Source organism: Diadema setosum, chromosome 2 (genome assembly GCF_964275005.1).
Source record: "Diadema setosum chromosome 2, eeDiaSeto1, whole genome shotgun sequence".
Classification (NCBI taxonomy): domain Eukaryota; kingdom Metazoa; phylum Echinodermata; class Echinoidea; order Diadematoida; family Diadematidae; genus Diadema; species Diadema setosum.
The window spans coordinates 40606077-40630475 of NC_092686.1; the positions used below are offsets into that span (position 1 = coordinate 40606077).

Below are 24399 nucleotides of genomic sequence, written 5' to 3' on the forward strand. Positions count from 1 at the left end.
CAACACACCAGTGTCATAGTGTTTAGTTTAGGCGACCTCTTTGAAATTTATTTGTACATACCATGTTATGTAGCATATAAATGAAAATATGTATTTATACCTATAAATGTAAATTGTACATAGAGTTGCATCTAACTTTGAGAGCTGCAGTACTGAGAGAATACAAGTTTGAGAATTTGAGAAGTGAGAAAAGATTAAAAAATGCATACCTTCTTACAAATACATGTACAACGTTTGCTGTCTGATGTTAAAAGTGTTTAAACTGTTGCGGTTGTAATGTGGTGACATGATATGTGATGATATTGTGAGTATCTGTAATGTCTGTATATTAATGAAAACATTTCTCTGTGCAGGATTCAGCAGACTCCTTTTGGCGAAATGAATTCTGCTTAAGTTTATAGTTTCGGATGTTCTGTTTGTTGTTTTTGTTTAGTGTTTCTTAGTGTGGGCTCCGTTCATTTGTAGATTACAAGTGCATGCTTTATGTGTATGGAAACATTATCCCCTGGCTGTGTCAAATTAAAGGGGATGGCTAGTAACTGATCAGTGGGAATGCTGGGGGATGATTGTTCCAATCCTTGTGGGGTTCATTTAAGAGTAACGATCGCCCCATCACTGCAAATGTCTGCAATACAGGCATGCTAACCTGGAAACATTAAACTGCACATTACCTGAATATGAGACCATTCTGAAGCAAATAATTTTCACACAATAGATACAAATATATGATGTGCTCTTAAATGAATTCCACAAGAATTAGAACAATCATCCCCAGCATTCCCACTGATCAGTTACTAGCCATCCCTTGTAATTACTCCCTATGGTCCTGTAAACCTGTGTTTGTTGTCATTGTGACATTACTGTGAGTGATTCATGGGATGATGAAATTTGTCGCGCCATTACCAACTAAGTTCCTATAGCTGTATCGAGCCAGCACATCATTTGCTAGGATCAGCAAGGGTTTGAGGAATTTTCCTTACAAAATACTAAAGAATGCTCATCTTTCGGTCTCTGAATTTGCTCTGGTTAAATAGTTGCCAGAGTAATTAGGAAGGCTAATGAATTGAGTTATCCTTTTTTATAACTAAGCCATGAAGTTCTCTGCTATTTCCAAGTAGGGCCTACATATTATGTCATCAGTCAATACCACATTGCACGTGAAATGTGTCATCTTTGAGTTGTCATTGAAAAACTTGTTGATTCCGATGTAGTGTTCTGCGGTAAAAGCACGCAGTGAAATGCAAGCAAAAACATCAGAAACAACAAACTTCTGAATGACATCATAACATGGCCAGCCAAAGTAAGCCATGTGGAGAATTACGTAAGGAACGAACTTAGCATATTAAGCTCTCCGTTGTGCGTACTTCCGGGATACTGTACCAGCGCGAGGTTAGCTACGCGTACGTGCAACGTGTACCAAGCGAATTCGTCTACGCTACAGAAATACCACCGACTTCGTCTACAGCGTTGATGCCGTTGAAGTCAGCGACTACAAATATCCACATTTCATGAAAGGGTAGGGTCATTCGTTTCTTTTTACCAATTAGCATCCATTCTTTGCCGCCACACCTGATAGCTAGCTGCTGAGAGCCTGCTACGAGTAGACTATGTGAGTATAATGTTCTCCAAACGTCTCTGTTTTTCACATTTGGCAGCGATATTATAGGTTCTAAAACAAACCCCGATACTGATGACTAACGGCAGCTGGCACTGACCGTGCCGTGTAATTGCACAGTCCTCAGTGTCCTATCGCTTTTTACACGGCACGCGGCGTCTGATCGGGCTAGCTACGTGCTGTGCAGCTGTGTAGCCTGACGTATTATTTGTAGGATATGTATTCTATTATTACTAGTTACCGTGGTACCACTCTGGCGTTTTCCATCAAATATGTGTCCGTATCCAATTATAGGATCTCGAATTTGCATGCACTGCTCGCGCTCTATTAGGGTAATATCTCGCACACGCACATGACACGAGGTAACTAAAGCTAAAGGTCTACCCTGTCGCTGTACACAAGTGTAACGGTCTGGTCGGGCTAGACATGAGGGCGACGGTGTGCGGATCCCATCAAACGGGGCACTTTCGAACCGAGTTCACCGGCGCGCCCGCCTATACGGATAAACCTACAATGTAGCTCGCCGGCGGGCGGGATACCTTGATGCCTTTAAGGGCTTTATCAACATGTTTATAAAATACCTTTATTTACCTTGGGTAAATTATGCAGTAATCCCTGCCCTGAAGCAGTGGCGTCTTATAAGAGTATTGTCGTAGTTGTACTTGACAGGCAAAAACGCAGTCACAGAAACACGCAAAATAAGAGTGCAATTTGGGACAAATAAAAATAAATAACTGAGCTACCATGCGAGTAAAAATAACTCCCTTCGGCTGTCTTAACAGAGGGTGAGTGGTGTCAGACGGCTCCGGAATAACTCAAGAGGCGGAGCAGCAACCACAGGGCGTTCCACATGCAGACAACACTTGGGAAGAAGCTGTGTTGGAAAATGAGGATTCTACAGTGTTGCCGTCTAAACTGTTGATCATGGGCATGGCCTCTAGTTGCATGTAGGTCTGGTGTGGGGTACAGGAATGGAGGCCCAGAGGGGATGGCAACAAGAGTCCAAGACCATTAACGATCCTGTACAGCATGGTGACTTTGCTGTGTGCACGTCGCTCCTGCAGGGTCTGCCATTGAAGGCTTTGTAGCATCAGGGCGACACTACTCTTGTATCTGTAGTCTGCCTTTACGAATCTAGCCGCACGTCGTTGGACCATTTCGATCTGGGAGATGAGGTCCTTGGTGTGAGATCCCACATCGTGGAGGAATATTCCAGAATGGGATGTACGTAGGTCTTATATGCCAGTTCCTTAATGTTGGCAGGGCATCTCCTCAAATTGCGTCGAAGAAAGCTGAGTGTACTATTGCTTTCTTACATGTGGATTGGATGTGTGGCGCTTCCAGCTAAGACTTTGATGAAGGGTAACACCAAGGTACCTAGCCTCATCGACAGTCCGGAGTGCTGTCCATGGATGGAGTACGGGGATGTTCCAGTGATGTTCTTCCTCTTGTTAGATATCCTCAATACTTCACATTTGTCGGCATTGAAGGACATGAGCCAAGTCTTCTCCCATTCCTGGACACTGGTGAGATCCCTGTGTAATGCATCTACATTCTCTTGGGTTTTGATGGATCGATAAAGGAGTGCATCATCTGCATAGAGGCGTATAGATGAGGAAATGCACTCGGGAAGATCGTTAATGAAGACCAGGAACAGGAGGGGTCCAAGAACTGTTCCCGGAAGTACTCCCACTTGTGGTGGTACTCTCTTTCCCCTTAAGTGTGACCTTCTGGGTCCGTCCTTGGAGGAAGTCACGAATCCATGACAGCAGGTGACCTCGACTCCATAGTAACTCAAATTGAGGAGAAGACGCTTGTGTGGTAATTTGTCGAATGCTTTGGCGAAATCGAGGAGGATGGCATCAATCTGTTGTTTATCATTAAGGCCTGTGGCAAGGTCATGTACAGTCACAAGTAGTTGTGACTCGCATGATTGTCCTCTTCTGAAACCAAATTGGGCTTCTGTCAAGAGATTATGGGTGTCCAGGTGGTGCATGATTTGGGTGTGGATTATGTGTTCTGCTGTTTTACAGATGATCAAAGTTAGGGAGATAGGTCAGTAATTTGCGGCTCTGTGCTTGTCCTCCTCCTTGAAAATGGGTATGATGTTAGCCATCTTCCATTCATGGGGGATCCTCCCCTGATTTAGAGTAGCATTGAATAGAAGACAGAAGGACAGGAGCTAGTTGATCTGCAAGTTCCTTGAGAAGATAGGCAGGCAGGTTGTCTGGACCACAAGCGGTATGTGGTTTAAGGTTTGCCAGAAGCTTCCTAACCCCTTCGCTGTGAACAGTGAAAGTAGGTACCGTGAGGTGTGGGCTGGTGCCCAGTTCAGGTAGTGTAGATGTTTCCTCATTTGTAAAAACTGAGGTGAACTGGTTGTTGAGGAGCCTGGCCTTGGCTGATGCATCGCTCTGCAGGACGCCATTTTGCATCAGAGGTGCAACACCGGAATTCTCGCATCGAGTACTCTATGTATGACCAGAACTTTTTCGGATTACCGTCTTCACAGAACATGTCACCTATATAGGTATGATAGGCAGACTTGCATTTTTGCTGCATGAGTTTCTTGAGGCTTTTGTATTTGTCCCAATCTTCTGTCTTCTTAGAATTCTTTGCCCTTTTGAAGGCTACTTTCTTTTTCTTTGACAAGCGCTTCAGATCTTGGTTTATCCATGCTTGGCTGAAGCGGGGGGAGGAGAGTTTTGATGGAACCATGGTTTCCAGAACTTTGTGAAGGAAGGATGTAATATCTCTCCACAGCTGGTCCACATTGGTGTTGGTAGAGTTTGATTCCATATCTATGACTTACTAAAGGCAAGAGTTTCCGCCCTGATGTCGAAGTCTGCCTTTCTCCAAAGAAAGACTCTGCGAGGGGCTGGTTTCTGCCTCTTAGCACGGACGTCAGAGAGTGCAAGAACCATGTCATGGTCGCTGACTCCAGGCGTTGGTACGCATTTGCTCAGTAGCGATGGCCTATTTGTAAGAAACAAGTCTAATGTTTTGTCTCCTCTTGTTGGAAAATCAACAGACTGCGACAGACCTACATCATTGAACATTGATATGAAGTAGTTGTTCAGTGCAACAGAATATTGGTGACCGTTTATAGTACAGGTGTCCCAGCTGATGTCAGGAAGATTGAAATCTCCGCTGATCCAGACTACAGCAGATGGGTTATTGCACATGATCCTCTGTATGGACTGGCACAAGGACTGAGCATAGTCAAGATCATTTTTGGGTGGGCGATAGACAGACATAACGATGAGGGGCTGCTGGCCGTAGACCTGGATCTTAGTTGCTACAAGCTCGCAGTCTGATTTCACGTCTATCTCACAGTCTACAAGATCATGTTTTGTGGCAAGAAGAACACCTCCATATCCATCGTGTCGATCTTTTCTGACAGGGGCATTATAACCTGGTGGCATCATTTCTGAATTCAACATAGAAGGCTTAAGCCATGTTTCATTGGCAATTATAAAATCTGGCTGGCTGCTCTCCACTGCTTCCCAAAAAGCTTCCCTTTTGGCGTTCATGGATTGCAGGTTGACAGAAAGGATCTTCAAGGGTCTTGCAACAATCTTCTTCCTTTTGGTCTCAGCATTACTGTTGTTTTTTTGATCGGGGAGGACCGATAAACAGGAGATCCCGGATTTGGTAAAGAGTCTGTTAAGTCCTGATTTCTCTTGGAGTTGTGATGAGAAGTGGCTTGCACGCTTGATTCATCACTACTAGGCATACTAGATCCACTCTTATTTAATGAGTTTTCAATATCTGATAGGACTTGGAATTTATTATCCGATTCAGTTAGATAAGAGTCGAGTACTGAGAGCGAGTGATTTGGTGAGTCACAGGATGCACAAATCCAGCTAACATTTGACTTGATTCTTTCATAGGATTCAGATGACATTCCCATGCAGTCAGTGTGATCACAGGTGTCACATGTATCACACGCAGTGGCCATTCTGGTTTTTGACCAACGAACAGCTTTCCTACATACACCACAGCGATACTCGGGAGTGTAGGGGCCCGGATTGACTTCAGTGTCATGTGATTGGATTATCAGAAGAATGGCAATGTACAACAAAACAGAGTTCTCATTTGGTTTTGGTCTAACTCTTGTATTGTTTAGACTCGACATTGATGATACCCAGGATGCTTGGAGGAATCTATGATTGGTGCTCTGGGTGGAACATTCAAAGATTAAAACTGTTCCCTTGGAAGCATCAACATTTCGTGGTGGTGAGATGGTGTTACTGGTAGAAAATGGTGTAACAAATGAGTCAGATGGTACAAGGGTTGATACCAAAATGGGCATGCAAAGGAGCCCTGCAAAAATCTGCGAGTTAAGCATTATGGGTAAGACTGACCTTGACGGTGACAGCACACATAGACTAACTTCGATAAAATCCTGGATGGCTCCAAACGGGAGCAGGTTAAAGTTGAAAAAGCTTGACTTGACAGGCCTTGCTTGGTTACAGAGTCAGGCTTGGCTGAAGCTGAGATTGCATCCACTCAAAATTAAAAATCAATGTAGGTGCAGAAAAAATATCCAAATATCTGTTAATCATTCATAAAAAGATCAGAGCATCATAAATTTTGAGAATCCTGGCTGACCGTTGTATTAAGATCCATGGTCATTGACTAAGAAGTGCAGAGGGTAGTAGATTAACATGTACCCATGAAATAAAGCCAGCATGAAAAAGTCATATGTGGGACTGTTCTCAGCAAATTTTCAAAGATTGCTGCCCTGGTTTGTGTGACTGTGTGGGCCCACCAGAATGTAATCACTGGAAATACACAAATGAGGCAGTGAATTCCACACTTTTTCACCAAATGTGGTCCAGAATAAAGATGACTGGTATAAAAGAATAATTTTGGTGAAAAAATCCTTCCCAAAAAGTGAAATTGAAACACATATTTCCAATAAAATCAGGAGCACTCTGAAAACTGCGCGTTGCCGCGACCGCAACCGCATTCTTTTGTACATAGTGCATTGCTCTGGGGATGGGTACAGCAGCTCCTTGGAATTTGCTGTTGTATCGATCGGATACCCGGTACTGTAAAAGTGGATATTTTCGCGTGACTAATTTTTTGCGCTCGGCTGGATAAGAAGAGTTTTGAGTTTTTAATTCCGTGGTATCAAGACATCAACTACAGGAACATATGGCAAGCAGAAATATTCGCGTGCTTTTGTTTTCGCACTAGTTTCTGATTGTGCGAAATGCACGAAAATTTCAACACCGCGAAAATTTCCACTTTTACAGTACTGCATGCATGCTCTAACAAAGAGCCTGAATAACAAATAGAAAACATTTCATTTTTTGATGTACGTGTAGACTAGAATCTAGTTGTGGTTTTTGAAAAGTTATATAGATCAGTATCATCATGATCAGGGGACACAGGAACACTTGACCGGGCCTGACTTAAACTCCAGGGTGCTCCTCCACTCCACAGTTTGATAGTGGGAGTGTCCCGAGTCAACAGAGTGCTGTCTCTGTACGATGGTAGAGAAACAGAAATTTTTGCCCCTCTAGAAATATATGTTATGTATTTCACCAGCAAAAGGCTTAATTTACTTTTATGCTATATTTTTTATACATACATTTCCTAATTCATTCCTACTGGTTACTTGGTTATTTCCAGAGTAATTCCATGGTCTTGAAAAGACGTTTTTCTGTGAGTCCATCTCTATTCTCCCCGTTCCTTCCTTCATTTTTCGAAACAACCTTTGCATGGCACATTGCGCATTGGCGATATGAATATGCCTGAAAGGTGCAATGTTTTTAGTCTTTGGACAAGGCCCTTTTGCTCTCACAATGTCATGCTCAGCTGGAATCGCTTTTCACTCGCCCAGAAAGCAACACAATACAGCGAGAGAGGGCCTTGTCAAAAGGCTACACTACACTGTCTTCGGCTAGCTGAGAAGCTGAGAAGCCTATTCACGACCCATGAACCGGGCTGGCCAGAAAATACACACAAACAGCCAATGATGGGTGGTGATAGTCTGTTGTAGAATGTCCAAAATTGCGGCGATAATGCAGCAAAATCAATTTGAATTTGGGTTTTTTTTTTAAAAAGAAAGATATTTGTATAAATTTTAGTAGGTAAATATTCATCACTGGCGTAAATATTCAAAAGGCGTAAATATTCATCACTGAATGATAAATGCCTAAAATCAAAACAACAACATAGCAACAAAAACAAAAAAAAAATAACGTAGCGCATAGATTTTAAATCTGTCGTAAGGAGCAGATGTCGTTTTCAGAGATTCCTCTTGACCGTAGGACCCTATCATTTTAAGTCATCAATTTCGACAGAAACAGGCCTGATGATACGGTGCAATTAACTTTGCTAAGAGGCCAAAGCGTTTAAATTCCTAACGGTCATTGAAGCACTGTGTGGAGCGAAGGACAAAAAAATCTCGAAAGTTCACCTTCTCGTATCTCCCTTTTACCATCAAATCCCTTGAAACTTCACACATATATCTAATACAGTGTACGTGGATAGATCATCCTTTGTGTGATTTTTGGGTGAAAATGCTGATGTATCTTTCAAGATGTGTGTTTTTCTGTTTGAGTCGACCATGGGAAAGGGTTATGATTATTTACAGACACAAGTCTGCACCCGCATGAATGCATATTATGATTAACGTAAATTGCTAGTCTACCTGCGAAATTTTGTGTTGTGCAATTAGTAGTTAGGTGAAAAAATCAGAGCAAAAACACAACCAAATTTAAGAGAAAAAAAGACTACATCGGTATGTATTCAAATTGAAGCAATTTTTAGTGCTTAAGTTGGAATTTAGGGGCAATACTATCCCGTCGGAGATCCCGAATATTACAATCCGCAGCCCGAACGCAAAGCGCTGGGGCTGGTCGCAGTTAGACCTGACTCGATCTACCTTCAGGCTCTACCGACAATGCATGAAGAATTTGTTTGTTGATGTCAACATAGACTTGTGAGTTGTGTCTATCGATATCATTGACCCGAGGGTTCGAGAAGCCGCTTTTGTTGCCGACCTGAATGTTATCACTGAAGGTCATTCTTGGTAATGTAAACACACAAGTTGTCATAATCAACCGCCGATTATAAGCACCACACGATTTGTACACTTTTGTGCTCAATCACATTTGTGGATATCTAAGAAATTCAAAAGCCTACAATATGTATTGGACGGGAACTCGATTACTGTACCATGGAAACGGGGGCAGTCAGGCTTGCTTGGGTAAAACCAGCCGGAGCAGTATAAACAGAGAAGAGACTGGATTTTTTTGAGTATTTAATACAACTTGTAAGCTTTGAACAAAATTTGAGGCTGTGAAACCTGCCCGCAGTGTAAGTGGGGTATAAAGTGTCTCATCTCTGCTGTGGCCTGTGGAAGAATGAAATCTAATGTGCCAATCACTGGCATAAAAATCTGTGTTGTTTTAGCTCTTTATGTGCCACGTTCGCAGCTTTGACTCGGTCGACGGTGTGCCAACTTCGCATATTCTGCTCAAGTGCACAAACCCGCAAAAAAAAAATCGCCAAATGCCACATTACAATGAAAGTGTTTCTCGCGATTCTGTTCCTCTTGTCTGTAACTTGCATTTTTATGTTATGATTGACTAACAAGCAGTGTTTCATACTAGATTTCATTGCAAATTCTAATCTGTCACTATTCTGTGTGCAAAAAGTCACACATTTACATTAATGTAGCTGCTGGGCATTTGAAAGAAAAGCAGTCATAGATTTGTTGTAGAATGTGCATCAATGCAAAGCTTGGCAGTTTCTCTGCAACTTTGCTCACTTCATCTGCAATTTAACAGAAATATGTAAAAGTTATATAGATTTGAACAACAGAATGTTTTCTCAACGCATGACTGCGTTGGTGTCTCACCCCACATGGGGGGTTTCCACCATGGCAGATAAAGGGTTAAAGAACATTATTAATCATTATGTAAGCTTACCTTTTCTCTATCTACATGCACTAACCTACTTGAATGTCGCTTTTAGGCAAAGTTATATGTAACACTAGTTTATCAACCTAACTTTTTAAAAAGGAGGATACAGGTATAGTGGGTATAGTCTGTAGTCAGCCTAGATGGAATCCTTTAGACCACCTGAAAATTCTGAATTGTTCTGAATTTCTAAATTTCTCTTACATAGCATGGTAACGTCATGATCTTCATGTTTTGGACATAATGTTGGCATTTTTCCGTGCAGCAGGGGAGAGGAGGATTTTATGTCTTCATTTTGCTTGCAAAGCAAGTGAGCAGATATTATTTGAATGTTCTGCTTGAACTTCACTTATATGTTGCTTTGATTTCATCTCTGTAAGTCAAAACCATGCTTGATCCTGAATGTCACTGGGATAGCAAGTCTCAAGTAATTCTGTTTTGTGAAGAAAAAAAAAAAGAAGTGTGAATTTTTGTTGAATAGTTGAAAACAGGTGGAACTTATCTGCTGTGGGAAAACACACAAATTAATGTATTTAAATCTACTGAAATGCATACACCTGGAGCAAATCTGAAGAACATCTTTATCCAAACCAATGGAGAGCTGTTCAACACCTACCCAGGCTGGTAGATCACACAGTGCCAATTTTTCATGCTCTGTAAAATTTTACACTTTATAACTTTCATGTACATTTTTAACTTTCATGTACATCTAAACTTGTACGGTAACAATTTTGGCCAAATTGTTACAAGTTTAGATACATACATGTATGTGTCTACTTGTTTTTTTTTCATACAAAGCAACTTCAGGGTGGCATGTTCTTTGCTTGATTGCTAGTTCACTAGAATTGTCATATCTGTGTTGGAAATGAGTATTAAATTTGATGAGACATCAAAAGGGGAGATCTTATTATGGTGTGAAATTTAATCATGGTTTGAGTCAGAAATAATTGAAAGAAGTACAATCTGTTCTCATGTCTTTGATTTGCATTTCATAAAAATGTTGTAGTGGTAAGGATTAGTTAGGATCACCCTAAATGAAATTACAATCTGGAAATAAATTAAGTCCCTTAATAAGATCACTTTGAAACCTGAGATCACTTGCAATTAATAGAATTTTGCACCCATAAAGCCAACCTTTGGTGGTATTTCACTGAAATAACCAGTGTAACAACACCCCAAGCATGACTTCAAATATGTAGTGAAGACTTTATTGACGTAAGAGATTTCCTCACACAAGCAATCTCAAGAAAGTGTACCATTGCTCAACAGTGTAAACAGATGCAGTGAATGGTTACACATATTCTTATGCCATGATTGCTGAGCCAGCAATGTGTAATAGTACAGTGTATGCATTCTTGTACTGGAAGTAGTATGGAAAATGCCAAGTTTACAAGTGTTAGTCACTCACATGATATCCAATATGACGACTAGAAAGATTATATAGAGAGTCTATTTGGCAGGATTGGTATTAGGGTGAATGAGTTAAATTCACCAACTTGGCTATGTGTTTATCTTAAAACTGTCTTTTAAATTAATCTAGTTGCAAACAAAATACGAGTGAAACTTGAATTAAATGCACTTGTAATATTAAACAGACATAACATTTATGAAACTTGGCAAGAATTCTTTGGTGTAAACTCTTTCAGATCTATTCAAATGACACAAGTGGAGGCCAAATAGCAGGGCACACAGTACAGGGCCAAAACTCTGTGTATTTTACATAAAGTATCGTAGCAGTATTTTGCAGATCCTAAAAAAGCACCTGTAGGCAAGTTAGACTGTATGATCTTGTTAGAAATTAAACGCACTTTAATCAGACTGAGAGTTGGCAGGTTTCGGGATTGGAGGGGTACTGTATATGCCATATATTTAGCGAGTCTAAATTTTCGCGAATCGAGACTTCCTGATAATTTCGCGAGTGGTAAAATTCATGATCGTGGACTACTGTATTGAATGGAGAAATGCATGTGTGCATCACATTTATATCAGGATCGGAGTCATTATTTTCGCATACAGAATTTCAAGATTAGCACCTGACTCGCGAAATTCGCGAAAATAAAAACCTCACGAAATATTTGGCATATGTGTCCCCATGGTGCAGAGCTACTAAGACCAAGGAAGTACTAGGGGAGCCTCCTTGCTAAGACCTGAACCACTATGAATTTCAGTTGTCATTGATTTCTCTATCCAGTACAAATGTAGCTGTAGGAGCTCAGGTAAATTGTTTGAAACCTGTTTTGTACAAAACCATTGTTTGGCAAACCATTGTGATTGTTTATATTACTGTACATGTACCTCTGAATAGATACTTACAATTCAGTTTCTAATGTGGACATTCATGTACATATGACGGGACACCCCAAGAAGGTTGCATCAAGGTTAGATTCAATGCAAAGACCTCCCAGGGCTCTTGCTTTTATTGTCCTTAACCTACCCTCCGATGTTGGATAGAATAGAGATAGAATGCCATTTTGAACATGAGCACTTGTTGAAATTGCAAGTCCTTTTGAGTCAGGGGAACACAAACATGAAGGTGCTGTGCTGTCAAGGCAATGCACTATGCCATAAAATGAAATTGTCATGTTTTTATTCTTCTATGATTGATGATGTTACACATGAAAAATGTTTCCTTCGTGGGGAAAACCCACTGGTATCAATTTCTTGTAGTTGGTTTAACTTCAGACCTGCTACAGTGTGCAGAGCCTGCGATTTCCTTGTCTGTGACTGCAATACTACAGAGTGTGTGAATTCATATTGCATTTAATAGGCAAGCATTATACAAGTGCCACTGGCCTTGAGGCAGTAATTGACTCTAATTTATAGGCAACACTTGATATCTTACCCACAGGGTATATATTGTTTTATTTCATTCTCTTGCAGATTTTGCCGAGCATCTTCTCCCAGTCAAGTGCCTTTCACATCGGTAACATTTGTCATAGTTTAGTGAAACAAGGGGTTTCCACCAGTGTTGTTTAATCCAGAGAGAAGGACCAAACAAGACAGACACCATGACGCTACAATGGACATTCGTTGCAGCCTTCCTGTACATGGAAGTGTTTGTTCTCATTTTGCTGATGCTTCCTTTCATCAAACCGTACATGTAAGTTTTTCTGTGCTATAAAGACCTCAAAGACCTTGATAAGTTTCCTAGTTATGAATGCATTGGGGCATCGTGCACACCTTTTGGTTTTGTCCAACCTCATTAATGTATTGTTCTTGTTTTTGTTTTGTTTTTTCTGTCTTTGCCAGCTGCCCAACTCTTATCTCTAACTCTTACTGGAGTTTGATCCATATAGTGCTACAGGTACTTCTGCTGCTATAAAGTTCATTGCCTTTAACCATGTCCAATTCAGCTTAGAGTAAGAATATTTTATATGTAATAAAGATGAGGAGAATAAGATGTATGCTGCACATGATGAGATGTAATTAGGTAATTTTGCAGGTTTTGCCTTGCATTGATAACTGGGTTTTCCCTCTCTTTATCATCATTTTATCGACATGTTGAAAGATGATATTGCTTGGCTGTTATCGTAACCATTATTGAATTATCTTCATAGCTATAGTGCAGCATTTAATAAGTCAGTGTGAAGAGACCTACAATGCTACTTTGTTTAAAACCAAGCTCTCAGGTTGCCCAAGCATGTATTCAAAAATCATATGTTGTCCCCCACCCCACCCCATTCCCCTTCCTTTTATTTGTATATCACAGGTGGCAGAGAGTCTTTCAGTCTGGATTGATCAAGAGCATCTCAGCATATGCCTATATCTATTTCAATGTGTTCATCTTTGTCCTGACATTGCTACTCATCGGTAGGTGTACGGCCCAGTGTTTTATTTTTTTATTCTTGATATTTCCAGAATTGTATTGAATCGCACGACAACCAACATAAATATTAAAAATCTCCTACCCTCCCTAAAGAATCTCCCTCCCTCCCTACCCCCTTACCTCCCTCGGTCGCTACACTCCCTCGCTTTGTGCCCCCCTCCCTTTTATGGAATTCCTGGATCTATCCCTGCAGCCTCCTTACCCCCAAACATGCCTCGCTCATATCATGGACCTAATATACAAGGACATTCATCATATCGTTAATTAATTCATGTACCTGTACATCTCAAAAGCCCCACAAAGACATTTTTAGCATGCTTCACTGCTTTGATCCCATGATTGTCACCGCCAGCAAGCCGGGAGAAGAACAAGACTGAGATTCGAGAAATCTAAAACTATATGCGCAGAAGGAAATAATCAAGTAAAGTGAATGTGCAGTTGTGGTGTATGTAAGGAAATAATGCCTCATACAATTTCGCTTGGGAGAAGCAGGCAGTTTTTTTAAAAAAAAAGGCTATTAAACATTTTGGCAGAATGATTGTCATTTGTGATCTCAATATTTCACTTTTCTCCAGCTTATTCCAGAGCAAAAAGGGAGGGTAATGGTAGAGAACAGGTATATCTTGCCATTAGGCAAGGTCTTATGCGTGTGCGAAAATGTGTGAATCAGCAATTACCCATCTTTTGACACAAAATTTGTAATGATCTCAGGTTTGCTGCTCCTCCTCATCTGTATTTATTTAAAGACATTTCCTTGTGAAAAAAAGGCACATCAGTGAAACAAGCCTGAAATGAGGGAAACGATTCTTTTGTTAGTGACGATACATGATTACACAGTCGTTATTGTCAAGACACCTGAATGTTCTCATTAAGATGCACATAATCATGTGTCGGTGACGATCATTACATCAAAGAAAGACTACCGTGAATAGTCCATGTTATATTAGGTCCATGCTTATACTCTACAGTGGACTCTCGTTATAACAAAGTCCTCGGGACTTTTCTTTTGTTATAACTGAAATTTGTTATAACTGAAATTTCGTTATAACTGAACAAATAAACAGTAAAAATACATAGAGTGGAGAACGTTGCGGCCCTTATTTTTCTTCATTGTTACCAGAATTTCGTTATAACCATGTTCGTTATAACGGAAGTGCACTGTATTCTGGCCCACTCCGCCGTGTGTTCCACTATCTTCGTCTGTTTCATTACCAGATCATAATTTTATGATACACTTGTGAACATGGACTATCATGTCCTCTGAGCAAATTTTACACTGGAAGAAATCTTAATGCAAGCAATTTGATGTTTACTTTTGTTATTAAATGTACATTTATACTTTACACTTGGGTATCAAAACCTTGGCACAAACAGGAATAACTAACTACACACATGGAGGGTGCACTTCCTGTCATAAAATGTCCACATCCTACAGCTGTCTGTACACTATGCTGGTGGGTTTGTAATTGCACAAGAAGGAATAAGTCCCTGATCTTAGATTCCAGCACATTTTGTTTTTGAAAGTTGTGAGTCCCTACATTTTGCAGTGTTCCCATGAAATGTTACGACTATGTCCATATTGTCATCACTATTTATGGCCCTTTTGTGCACCCAATCAGAAGGGAAAACTCTTGTTTGCAAAAGAATGGTATGACATTAAATGCAACCCATGGTAGGCTTGTATACAATAGGCAAATTTGCATGAAATGATTTAATATCAACATAATCTATCACAAGATGGTAAATCAGAGAAAAAGTTTCACAGTTCCTTTTTACAGAATTGATAGGCCCCGGCATAGCCTATCAGGCACTTACTAGAATGATATAACAATCTCAATTGTGGAGTCTTTACATGTCAACTGAGCTTGGTATTTGTATAGTAGACATGCCAATAGATGCATATATCATGTGCCGAGGTAAACGATGATATGTGTGTATGAGTACCAGGTACAATGTATGTGGCTGAGAATGCAAGCTTTGCTTATGGTTTGCACGAGTGTCTTGCATGAGTGTACCTCTCTCCTCCAACTTCTTAGCTTTGTTTCTTACATACTGGTAAAAGTGTTTGAGTCAGTAAACGTGTAACCCTTGTGCATTTTTCCTATATTTTCATTCTATTTTTGATAATCTCTGTACTGCAAGCTCTTTGCTTCAAGAGATTGTGCCCCACAGTACTTAAATTGTTTCGTCATCAATATTTATTTTATTTTGTTTGTTTTCTCTTTTTTCATTGCAAGACATCTATTTTACAGTTCATGTCTGCTGAAACTTAATCTAGTAGTGCCTTATTTTTGTGCAAATTCTGAAAGCTTGACATTTTTTTTGTATTTTTGTGGCATTATTCGTCTAAAAAGATGCTGTTCGCGAGGTGAGGAAGTACACAGAGGCCAAGGAGGAAGTGGATGTTGCAATTCCGAATGCTGAGGCGATTCTCAACATGAAGCTCTTTAGGGCACAGAGGAATTTTTATGTGGCGGGCTTTGCCCTATTCCTCTTCATGTGAGTGGCAATGGAACTTCTGTGTGTGGTAAAGGGTCAGAATTACAACTGTATTGTACATGTAGCTCTATTAAATCTGTAGTTTAAACTACATGCTGTAGATTTGTATCCATTTGATAAAGGCTTACCTGATAGTGATCAGATTTTGCTTAAAGGCTTATTTTAGGCTTGGCTCATGTCTACTAGATATGAATTTGTGTAGTTATATTCTTGTCTTCAACTGTGGTGATGTCATCAACTCGGTCTGCATGTTGTACTGTGCAGCATTACCCAAATCTCTAATGATGTCACCTGTTTTATCACTTCAAGCATTGAATCAAGGTGGTGTCAGACACACTGTTATCATGAATAATAAGAAATACTAACTGGCATAAATTACATGTATGTGATAGCTCCATTCAAGGTTTTTAAGCTCCAGTAGTTGATATTATGGGATGTTGAGATATACTTTAGGGCAAGATGAAGTGATAATGCTCATACTAAGATTTTTGATGATACTCATACTTACGGAAAGATGTTGCTATCCATGCCATACAAAAAACCCTCGAGGACACTCTCTGCTCTGATTACCATGCAGTGTACTGAAGCGGATGTGCAATCTGATCTCCACGGAGGCCACTCTGATAGCGTCCAACGAGGCATCCGTCAAGCAGGCCCAGGGAGCTTCCGACCAGGCTAAGCGTCTCATGGAGGAGATCGATGACCTCCAAAAGGTCAGTGGTCATGCTTTTGTTTTGCTTTGTTTTGTTTTGCTTTTGTCTATGGCTTGTTTTTCTTCTCTTTTTTTTTTTTTGTTTCTTGTCAGTTGCAAGTTTTAATCAATAGTACATGATTGTATAAATATGCTTATAGTCATGATAATCATTTTTGTTTGTGTCTATTTCATGTGTGTGTGGCATTGGTTGTAAACATACATTGTACTTTGCAGATGAACAAGGCAGTAGATTTTGAAGTGTTTTACAGCTTTTATGAAATGGTCCTGCATTTCTACATAAAGTAGTTGGGAAAAAATGAGTCTACCACTCCTTTTTTTTTCTTTTAAACCAGATAATAGAATACTAAATTTTTCTGTATCTGAGGCCAAAGCTGGTACAGTTTGTTTAGTTGTACGTATTGATATACAGTCAAACCTGTCTATAGCGGCCACCCAAGGGGCACAAAAAGAGTGGCCGTTATAGATAGGTGGCCGCTATATACAGGTTATCCAACTTTGTGTGAATTGCCTACATGTACATGAATCATCGTTGTATACATCTGTAAGTACATCTACATGTAGGGGCCTATGTGTATAAGTATGCGCACGTGTGTTTCATGCATTGGACAATGCCGATGTTTATCGCCGGTTGCACTGTAGGTGTATAGTCGTGAAGAAAGCTTAATACTAGTGCATTATTGTGACTAAGTGAGTGATGAATGCAGTGGTGGCGATCACTGAACATTTCCCATGAATGACAGGCACGGCTACAAAGCAGAAAAACACGCTGAATTATGGGCTCGGCTGCAGCTCCAAGGGTCTGTGGCTGCTATAGACAGGTTGAAATGTACCGCGGGAACAAAATTTGTGGCCGCTGGCTGCATTAGATAGGTGACGGCTATACACAGGGTCTTTAACTGGGCTTTTCTCTCCAGGGATTTTTCAGTGGCCGCTAAGGCAGGTTTGATTGTAGTTATATGTTACAAAATGTGTTACCAGTGTTGCGTCGTATTGCTAAATTGCAGTAATCATTTATATTTCCATACTTCTAGTATGGAGATGAAGACATTATTATGAAGTTCACTCTTGTCTTGTCATGGTTGCTGGCCAATTTTATACCACCAGTCATCACACTTCAATTGGTATCAATCAAAGAAGAGTTCTTCTAACATTTCCTCTCATGCCAACCCTATCATATCGTCGCCGGTCACACGAACCGACGAATCCCTCAGGTTTGCGTAAGAATGACAATTCGAGAAAATCGCGTTTGAAGTTAACCCATTTTTGACTTATGGTTGCTACACTTTCATGTCTATAATTTCCAATTATTTTTGTAGTACATCAGACTTCAATTCTTGCGCTAACTTGTGAAGTTTTTATCGAATTGTATTGTTAACAAATAAGCGGGAAATCGTCAAAGAGCTGCATGCATGTATTTTCGGTCTGCAAAGAACGTTATTTTCCATGTGTGTCCATATGTACATGTACATTGAGCGTTGTTATTGTCAACACATGTATTACATAGTACGCGCACTGTGCGCGCGGTCAATGAACTGTTGAATCTCAAAAACTACACGCAAGTCAATGTGCACTGATTCGTCGGTTCGGTGACCGCGTGTACTAGTACGCGCGGTCACCTGAACCGTCGAATCACCTGATTGTTTAACGCATGCGTCTATGGGGAAAACAAATAATTTTCACAAATGGAATTACATACTTCTACAAAAGTGATAAGTACAGTAAAATTACACTGAATTACACACTGAGAATTTCAGAATATGTAGTATGGAATGTCTACTATCGAAATGATTGAAAATCTCAAAATTGAAAATTTGACCCAAACTCCAGTGATTCGTCGGTTCGTGTGACCGGCGACGATATGTTTCATCAAGATGCTTTGATATTTTGTTACTACTCAGGAACTGGAGACAAAGAGCAAGCGTTCCCGCTCCGGATCAATGGCTGATGTTGTTGTGGCAGCCGTTGCAGATAGTGAGGTGACAAAAGACTTGAAGGCAACCAGGGAGGAGCTTGAGTCAACCAAGACAGGTGAGTGCTTTGCTGCTGCAAGCATTGCTGCAACATGTTGCACAGAGACTCTGCCATAGTGGGCACTTCATACATTTGACAGCTGGAGATCTGGGAACTATTTACCTGTAGTTATGGTATTTGCCATTATTTTAAGTTTGCTTTTTGAAACAAATTGTTATTCTGAGGATCTAGATTATATCGCCTGTATTTTTAAAGGGTTGTAGTAATGTTAGCAAGCTCAAGTATGTCAGTGGTGAGTAGTGTGCTCTTATTACTGATCTACAGACAGCTTTTACTGTGATTCAATATTATCAGCTTTCAATAGGAGTGAAGATTTAAAAAACTCCAGGGTCTACTACTTACATTGAACAAATCAATACCTCAAAGAAATTGCTTACAATACTCCATAGTCCCTATGTAGCAAAGCTTTGTCATTGAGAACAACTAAGATTAGTCAGATTCAGGTCAGTCTCATTCTGATTTGACCCAATGAATTTTGGTTTTCCCAGGCTGGATTATTGCAGCCACATCCCAGAAAAGCTCCAAAGAGGCCAGAAAAGTCCCATCCTCTTGTCTTTACCTGTATTTTGGGCTGTAAAACTCATCTCTAATTTAATTCTGTATGGGTAGATAGATGTAAAGCAGGAATTTTCTTGTTTGTCATTCTCAATCATTACATTATTGTATTGATAATGTATACGATGTGGATACATATTGATATATTTGATATCTTGTAAATGATGCATGTGGACACATTTCTGTCGAGCCCACCGGAGGTGAGGGGAGACTAAGGGATCGCCTGCGGCGTCTGTCCGTCTGTCGTCTGTCCGTAACGCTACAAAAACTTCAATAACTCTTTACTATGGGCTTCAATTGCAATCAAACTTTGAGGGAAGAGGGGTCATACAAAGTTTCACATTTTACCATATATGAAGGTCACCTCAAGGTCAAAGCTCACAGGCAGGGGTCAATGAACTTTAGGGCCCAATGTTAAGTTTTTATGGCGCGTTTTTACTATGGGTCATAACTTTTGATCCAAAACTCCATTTGTGACCAAACTTGGATGGTAGATGTCCCTTGGGAAGTGGATGATCACTACAAGGTCAAAGGTCACAAGCAGGGGTCAACAAACTTTTAGAGCCCAATGTTAAGTATTTATGGCGCATTTCTATTATGGGTCATAACATTTGATCCTTAGGTCTGTTTGTGAATAAACTTGGATGGTAGATGTCCCTTGGGGAGTGGATGATCACCACAAGGTCAAAGGACACAAGCAGGGGTCAACAAACTTTTAGAGCCCAGTGTTAAGTTTTTATGGTGCGTTTCTATTATGGGTCATAACTTTTTTGATCCATAACTCCGTTTGTGACTAAACTTGGATGGTAGATGTCCCTTGGGGAGTGGATGGTCACCACAAGGTCAATGGTCACAGGCATAGGTCAACAAACTTCTAGAGCCCAATGTTCAGTTTTTATGGGGCATTTCTATTATGGGTCATAACATTTGATCCATAGGTCTGTTTGTGAATAAACTTGGATGGTAGATTTCCCTTGGGGAGTGGATGATTGCCACAAGGTCAAAGGTCACAAGCAGGGGTCAACAAACTTTTAGAGCCCAATGTTAAGTTTTTATGGCGTGTTTCTATTATGGGTCATAACTTTTGATCCATAACTCCATTTGTGACTAAACTTGGATGGTAGATGTCCCTTGGGGAGTGGATGGTCACCACAAGGTCAGTGGTCACAGGCATAGGTCAACAAACTTTTAGAGCCCAATGTTCAGTTTTTGTGGCGCGTTTCTATTATGGGTCATAACTTTTGATCCATAGGTCCGTTTGTGACTAAACATGGATGGTAGATGTCCCTTGGGGAGTGGATGATCACCACAAGGTCAAAGGTCACAAGCAGGGGTCAACAAACTTTTAGAGCCCAATGTTCAGTTTTTATGGCGCGTTTCTATTATGGGTCATAACTTTTGAGCCATAACTCCATTTGTGAGTAAACATGGATGCTAGATGTCCCTTGGGGAGTGGATGGTGACCACAAGGTCAATGGTCACAAGCATGGGTCAACAAACTTTTAGAGCCCAATGTTAAGTTTTTATGGCTTGTTTCTATTATGGGTCATAACTTTTGATCCATAGGTCTGTTTGTGACCAAACTTGGACGGTAGATGTCCCTTGGGGAGTGGATGGTCACCACAAGGTCAAAGGTCACAGGCAGGGGTCAACAAACTTTCAGGGCCCAATATTCAGTTTTTATGGCACATTTCTTTTTTGCCATAAATTTTCACCCTTTTATATTTCTTTTTGTCTGTTATATCTCTTTTTTTTTATCTGTTATATCCCATTCGCCTACAATTTCTTATACGCGAATGGGCGAGACATATTATGGTACTTGCCTTGTATTTGTTATTCCTTACAGAGCTAGAGAAAACCAAGAAGGACTTAGATGCAGTCAAAAAGCAGGCTGAGGGAGTCACATCGGAGTATGACAGACTACTGCAGGAGCACTCTAAACTGCAGGTGAGGTGGGGTGGGGGGTCATATTCTCTCCTAGAAAACAAACAAGACAAAAGTAATTGCTCTACTGTACATTAACAGTGCATTGAAACCTTTCCATTTTCTGACCCCAAATCACTTTCATTATTACATTCCATGAATGCACAAGGATTAAAATTGCAATATTTTCTGTCAAAAGGTAACAAATAGCCATAGCACTGATGCCAGCATACTGTAAAACCGAAAATGTCACATGCATTTATATTTGGCAAATTTTGCGAGAGCCAAGATTCACAAAATCAAAATTCACACGAAATTTCTTGTCTACACTATATGCATTGAATGCCAGTGGCAATTTGTCAAAGTTTCATGCCATGAAAAATGCCGTCGACTCCAATTCTTGAAAAATTTTTGCCGCGAAAATTTCTCACTGAATAGTGTAATGATGACAACACGCCAACAGGGTAAACAGAAATGATCAAACTGTAGTTGTCAAAATTTCCAACAACAGTTTTTATTGTGTCACATTATGGTACTAGATGATTTCCTACAGGATCATGAGTTGATCTAAAGATGATTTGATTTTCATTACAAATGTGAATAGATACAAATGGCAATCTATTATTGCCTATCAGAGTTGGCGCATTGAGGCTTTTCTTTTGAAAATGGTATTAGTGGACCATATTTAGTATGTGATAAAATTGTGCTTGCTTTAGCAACATTGCCAAATACTCTTTTAAACTATTTTCTTCTTCTTCTTTTTTTTTTTCTTGCACAGAAACAATTGGAATCAGAAGAGTCTAAGAAGGACACATAGAGCACTTAATTTCATCACAAGGCAAAGGGATACAATAAAATATTGATAGAGAGTTCAAAGGTTAACCAGACTTGATCTCATCTGCATGAAACATTCTCATGGCATACGTGTAGGTTAAGCTGTACTGAACTCTCTCTATAGGCTTAAAAGCACTTAACTGCATTTAACTGTACGCATTTCCTCGATACGGAGCAGCCAGTGAAGTCACGGAAAGAATTATCCATTACAATTCATTGCTTAAATATCATGAGCTGGGGTTCTTCGCAGATGAATGTGCCATAGTAGGCCCTGAACATGTGCAGTGTTATACCTTGAGAGATCAGAAAGTTCGGCCGTGGTAATTGTGCAGAAGTGAAGTAAGCATGTACTTGGATTTAGTATGTTTCTGTATACAAGCAACTGTGGGTGTGTAAAATCCGAACTTGCATTTCTAAGTTTTTTGACTGCGACTCGTATCAAAACTGTGTAGAATGATACTGTATATGCCATACATTTAGAGAGTATAATTTTTGGGTGAATCTGGACTTTCTGCAATGCTGCGAGTGGTCAAATTCATGATAATGAAGTACAGTATTGAACAGAGAAATGTACACCAGCATGTCACATTCACATCAGGATCAGAGTTGATATTTTCACTGTTGTTGAATTCACAAATACCACCGGACCTGAAAATTATGGATATGGCATATACAGTATATCCAACGAGCACCTCAGGTGGCGTAAAGGAAAGCTGTGACAGAAAAGTAGATGGATGTATGCAATACTGTTTAATTTCTTTATTTGCATCTTCCATATGGTATATGCAGGATAGATGAGGAAATATTTTACTGTATTGCATAGTCCTCAATGCCATGCCTTAAATAGAATGACTTTTTTTCCCTTGAAGCTCTAATATGTGGTACTGCACGAGTGTTTGTTTGTTATTGTGGGTGTGTTTATGTGTGCGTGTGTTATTTCTAAGAGTGACCTTTAAATCCTTGACAAGTAACACACTATTTGTATGTGCACAATTTTGGAAGGTATACCACACTCTGGAATCATAGCCTGGCATGCAAGGCTTCATTAACTAAATGAGGAATTTTTACATGACTTGGACAGTAAGTTTTTTTTTTCATTAATTCAGTATGAGCAATGAGAGTTGCACATCAACACACCCTGTACAACATGTTCATTAGAAATGTAGATAAGTGTACTCTTACGACAAGTCTTTTTTATTTTTAGTACCTGGTAGTCTTATTTATAATACGTTGCTTCTGGTGGCAGAGTCGATCTGAAATAGATACAGTGAAGATGTAGAGTATGTATCAGCTACTTCCTATTCATATGGAGAGTGCATGTCCAGAAGCCCTGTGACACTTCAAATGTGTGTTTATAACATAGAATTGATGCTCAAGAGATGTGTCTCTTATAACCATCACCAGACATTTGATGCTTTGTCACTTTCAGGTACAGTAGAGACAGATGGCTAAAATGCATGGGTACTCTCAACTTTAAATTCAAATGCTCATAAAAGCAGTTGCACCTACACTGAGATTTGATGAGACATGATATACAATTATGCCTGTTGTTCCCATCAGATTATCAATGTAGAGGAAGGCATGCATCAATGGGGTTGCCCTTTTGGCTCTGCCGTAGCTGAAACAGAATCATATAAACCCATAGAAGATGAGTCCCGCGTATACTTGGGCAAATGTCTATGGGAAATGCATGTTTTAGCAAAATCAGCCCGTCCTCAACGGGATAAAGTGTTCTTTGCCATCGTTAAGGTCACAAACCACCACATGGATGGTATGTATATACCCAGTACCAATGTCTGAATTTGGAATGTGCCAACAGATTAGATGAAGTGCATAGATCGATGTCTTTGAAGAATTACTCTGTAGCTTATACTCAAACCTCTAACCCATCCTGGTCACTGTATGTCAAGTGGTTAACACAGTCAAAATCTGAGCATTTGATTATACAATCAGCCTTGCCTAAGGCAAATAGAGCCATTTGGACTGAAGAAATAGCTTCGTCGTAAGAGAGAATTTGATTTAAATGAGGGATTAAAATCAATAGAATATAAAGAGAAGAGGACTTGAAAAGAACTTTGACTTAGAAGATGATTGGACATATGTGAGGTTGACTTAAGCAAGGTTGACTGTATCTGATGATTAGGAAAAGAGCAAGCGATGTTTCCAGTTAGGCAGCCTATGCCTTGATAATGTCAGTGATATTAAAGTCTTACAGTATGATGGAGATGTATCTTGTAGAAATACGTACTGTAAAAGTGGAAATTTTCGTGGTGTTGAAATTTTCGCGCATTTCGCGCAACCAGAAGCTAGCGCGAAAATAAAAGCACACAAATATTTTTGTGTGCCATATGTTCCAGTACTTGATGTCTTGATTCTGCGGAATTAAAAACACGCGAAAGTCTTCTTACATGGCCAAGCGCAAAAAATTTGTCGCACGAAAATATCGACTTTTACAATAGTT

At 40.0% G+C, this 24399-nt stretch overlaps 1 protein-coding gene across 1 annotated transcript; it reads left to right on the forward strand.

Annotated features, from left to right (window-relative positions):
- The first annotated feature begins 1464 nt into the window (after positions 1–1464).
- LOC140246297 (B-cell receptor-associated protein 31-like) lies at positions 1465–23383 on the forward strand. Its single transcript, XM_072325764.1, has 8 exons — positions 1465–1609; positions 12436–12655; positions 13265–13365; positions 15736–15880; positions 16458–16593; positions 18494–18623; positions 21028–21128; positions 21883–23383. The coding sequence occupies exons 2-8, from the start codon at positions 12564–12566 to the stop codon at positions 21919–21921; spliced, it is 744 nt and encodes a 247-aa protein (XP_072181865.1). The 5' UTR covers positions 1465–1609; positions 12436–12563; the 3' UTR covers positions 21922–23383.
- The last annotated feature ends 1016 nt before the right edge of the window (positions 23384–24399 follow it).